Source organism: Halyomorpha halys, unplaced genomic scaffold (assembly GCF_000696795.3).
Source record: "Halyomorpha halys isolate HHAL.00 unplaced genomic scaffold, Hhal_1.1 Scaffold1278.1, whole genome shotgun sequence".
Lineage (NCBI taxonomy): Eukaryota > Metazoa > Arthropoda > Insecta > Hemiptera > Pentatomidae > Halyomorpha > Halyomorpha halys.
This window is the reverse complement of record NW_027115931.1, coordinates 291481-294653: the sequence shown is the minus strand read 5'-3', so window position 1 is coordinate 294653 and position 3173 is coordinate 291481. Positions and strand designations below refer to the sequence as shown.

The window sequence follows — 3173 nt, the reverse complement described above, 5'->3', positions numbered from 1 at the left end:
CTAAGGTGGTCGGTCTACTTGGGAGGACTGAAAGTTCGGTAGTGCTTAGAGCTTCTCTAATGTTGTCCCTTTTTGTTTTTTAAAATACATATATAGTACATACATATAGTAAGATATAACTTACTAAAACCAAAAAAAAATACTATGCCTCCTTCTTTACAATTCATCTCGAATCTGGATTAGACAATGGTTTCGTTTTTGGATTTATATGATATTACTAAAATGTACTTTATGTGTAAACATATTCTTTCTGTATTTCAATGTATGTATAAAAAATATGGAAAACATATGTAGCCTTTGGCCAAAAATATGGAAAATCTGCTTTCTCAGGTGAAAAGGGTGTAGGGGTGCACTTGAAATGTTAAAGCTTGTTCTGAAAATTTTAATTGAGAAATTAAATATTATTTACTTATTTATATTCAAGTTTCATTATCGAAGGATTTCCTACAAAACAAAAGAGTGGCTACTCATTCTGAGACTATTAGCTCTTTTTATTATTATTTTACCATTTCAAATTATTTATTTACTCAATATAGCTTTTTTAACTCAATGTTACAATTAATATAACCACTAAAGTTGTATTCCATACTTTTTCTACAATTTCATAATTGTCTTTAGGCATCAAGAATATCAAAACTAAATGAGTAATACCATATTATATTCAGTACTATTAAATTATAGAATTAAATTTTGTACTTGTTGAACAATGATTGATTAAAGAAAAATGAAATACAGTGAATAGTAACTTTTTTCCCCGGGCAACCTTCTCTAGGAAGCGCCAATCATTGACAAATCAACCTGTTTTCAAATATTAAGGGTATGGTGGCACCGTTTCGAAATTAGCATGTAAGCTGAGTGCTTAGCTTATGACTGGCACCAATTTTGAAACGGTTGTTAGCTCTAACCTCTTAGTATTTGTTTTAGTAAAAACAATGAAATGATCCGTCAACTCTTACTTATACACTAATGTTCCAATATCTACCTGCCCCTAGTTTCGATCTTACTTCTCCTCATTACCACATGATTCTACTTTAAGCGCCACTGATTTCTTGTTAGCGTAAGGGTGATTAGTATGAATGGTTACACTAAGAAAATGTGGATTCGAGCAAGTAAAATGCAATGTTTTTTTAAAACTTTTTGTTGATGAAATTTTATTGCATTTGAACCCTTTATAAGAATATAACTTTTCATTTTGAATCAATTCATTCAAATAATACAATTTAAACAAAACTGACACCTGTTTTTGCAAATATCAAATTTAAATGAAATGATTCTTAGATGAATGGTTATTAGGTAAACCGTGAATAAGTCGGTTGCCTCTATTTCCCTCGAGATGATCACTTCTCCAGTTCATTTATATCAACTTATTTTGGAACATTTAGATTTTCAATTAAATTATTTTCAATAAATTACATACACTTACGATGTACATTATGAAGTTTTATTTCAAACTTGGTCAAAAGTCCTCTAGGCAAAATGTGAATATTGTATATAGGTATGATTGTGTCCACTTTAATTTTTTTTCCTTGATTTTTTTTTTATTTTCCTGTTTATCTATGTACACACATGTTTATTTGCGTTATACAAATATTATTTTACTTTTTTATCACTAGGATTTATTTGATATTATATTTATTTGATTAAAATGTTTTAATTGGTATAAATAGTATGAATGAATAATTAGAGGGCTCTGCATATAGCCCATTGGCCTAGCACATTGTATTATTTATCAATAAATCTTTTATCTCTCTAGAACACCAATGGAAAGCTTATAAATGCATTAGATGGAATCGAGAATTGTTTATACAATAATGGTAATAGTATAACCAATTAAAACAACAAAGTGTAGAAGGAAGAACTATCTAGTTTGCTAGTACTTGAATTTTATTGATTTTTAAATATGTTTACGCATTGAACTCATTTTACTATAGCAATATAAGTTATTCCTCTTTACTGAAAATGTTAATAATAGAATTGAACAATTCGAAAGCATTAAGCATTACAAATCTAAAATATAAGAAAATAATGGTAAGTGCAGAATGACCGAATTAAATAGAATGAGACCAATAAATGGATAGGTTCAGATGAAAGTTCAAGTATTAGTTAATCATTAGATTTATTTTACTTAGATCAGTAAGAGAAAGATGTGATGTTAACGCACTCTCAGCTCTCCCAAGTTAAGAACAATTCCGTTGTTGTAAGCCCCCCATGGGTTCTTGTTGTTAACAGGGCTCCATTCAGCATTCCAAGGCATGAAGTAGACCGTCTTCGGGTATTTAGAAGCAATCGTCTTCACGAACCAATCGTAATCGAACTGCCCGTTGGTGGTACTAGGTCCGACTTCGGCGAAGGCGAAAGGCTTTCTAAGCCGAGATATCTCATCGTATCCTTGAATCTGAGTCGGGTTGTCGACGTAGCCGTCCAAGCCTACGATGTCAACAAAGTTATCACCTGGGTAGTAATTAGTTTTAAATGGTCTGCTCTGATCGGGAGACCAGACCCACAGGAGGTTGTCCAAGCCCTTCTTCTGCATGAAGTAGAACAGATCCTGCCACAGGAGTTTGTAAAGGCGCTGTCTCTCTCCATTTTGACTTTCAACTTGTAAAGCTCCCCACCAGAACCAGTCTCCGTTCATCTCGTGGAGCGGACGATAGAGTACGGTGATTCCACGGTCCTTGTAGCCTTGGAGACCTTTAGCGATCTTTTCCATCATGTTCCACCACCTGTTCCTTTGAGGAGTTCCTTCCTGAAGAATGGCAGCAAATTCAGTGTTTGTTATATTGGTCTTGAAGGCTCCATCTCCGTCTTTATTTGTGTTTCCTGCGTACTGAGGATTGGGCAGGTGATGGCTGACTGTGATGAAACCACCTCTGTTAGCGTATTCCACCGCCTGAGGGTGCATACACTCGATGATGTTCGCTTCATGGTATGCTGGAGCTGTCAACCAACCGGGGGAACAGTCGATTCCATAGACGGCTGGCGACTTACCAGTATACTGCTTTATACGGTTGGCTTGGTCCAAGGAGAAACCGATCTCTCCGCCGTGGTTGTTGTAGCCACCAAAAACTCCAGACAGGACCTTGCCTCTTAGGTTGCTGAGAGCAGCTAGCAACTTCTTTGTTTTTCCGTTGGCTCCAGCATTAGCTGTGCACAGCACGCTCTAGAAAAGAAAA

At 35.0% G+C, this 3173-nt stretch overlaps 1 protein-coding gene across 1 annotated transcript in view; it reads right to left on the bottom strand.

Annotated features, from left to right (window-relative positions):
* Positions 1-2099: 2099 nt before the first annotated feature.
* The window catches only part of LOC106689103 (mannan endo-1,4-beta-mannosidase), a 3924-nt gene continuing 2850 nt past the window's right edge, over positions 2100-3173 (bottom strand). Inside the window, exon 3 of the mRNA XM_014433884.2 lies at positions 2100-3160. Coding sequence (XP_014289370.1) covers positions 2153-3160 — 1008 coding nt within the window. The 3' untranslated portion in view covers positions 2100-2152. The remainder of the gene's footprint in view (positions 3161-3173) is intronic.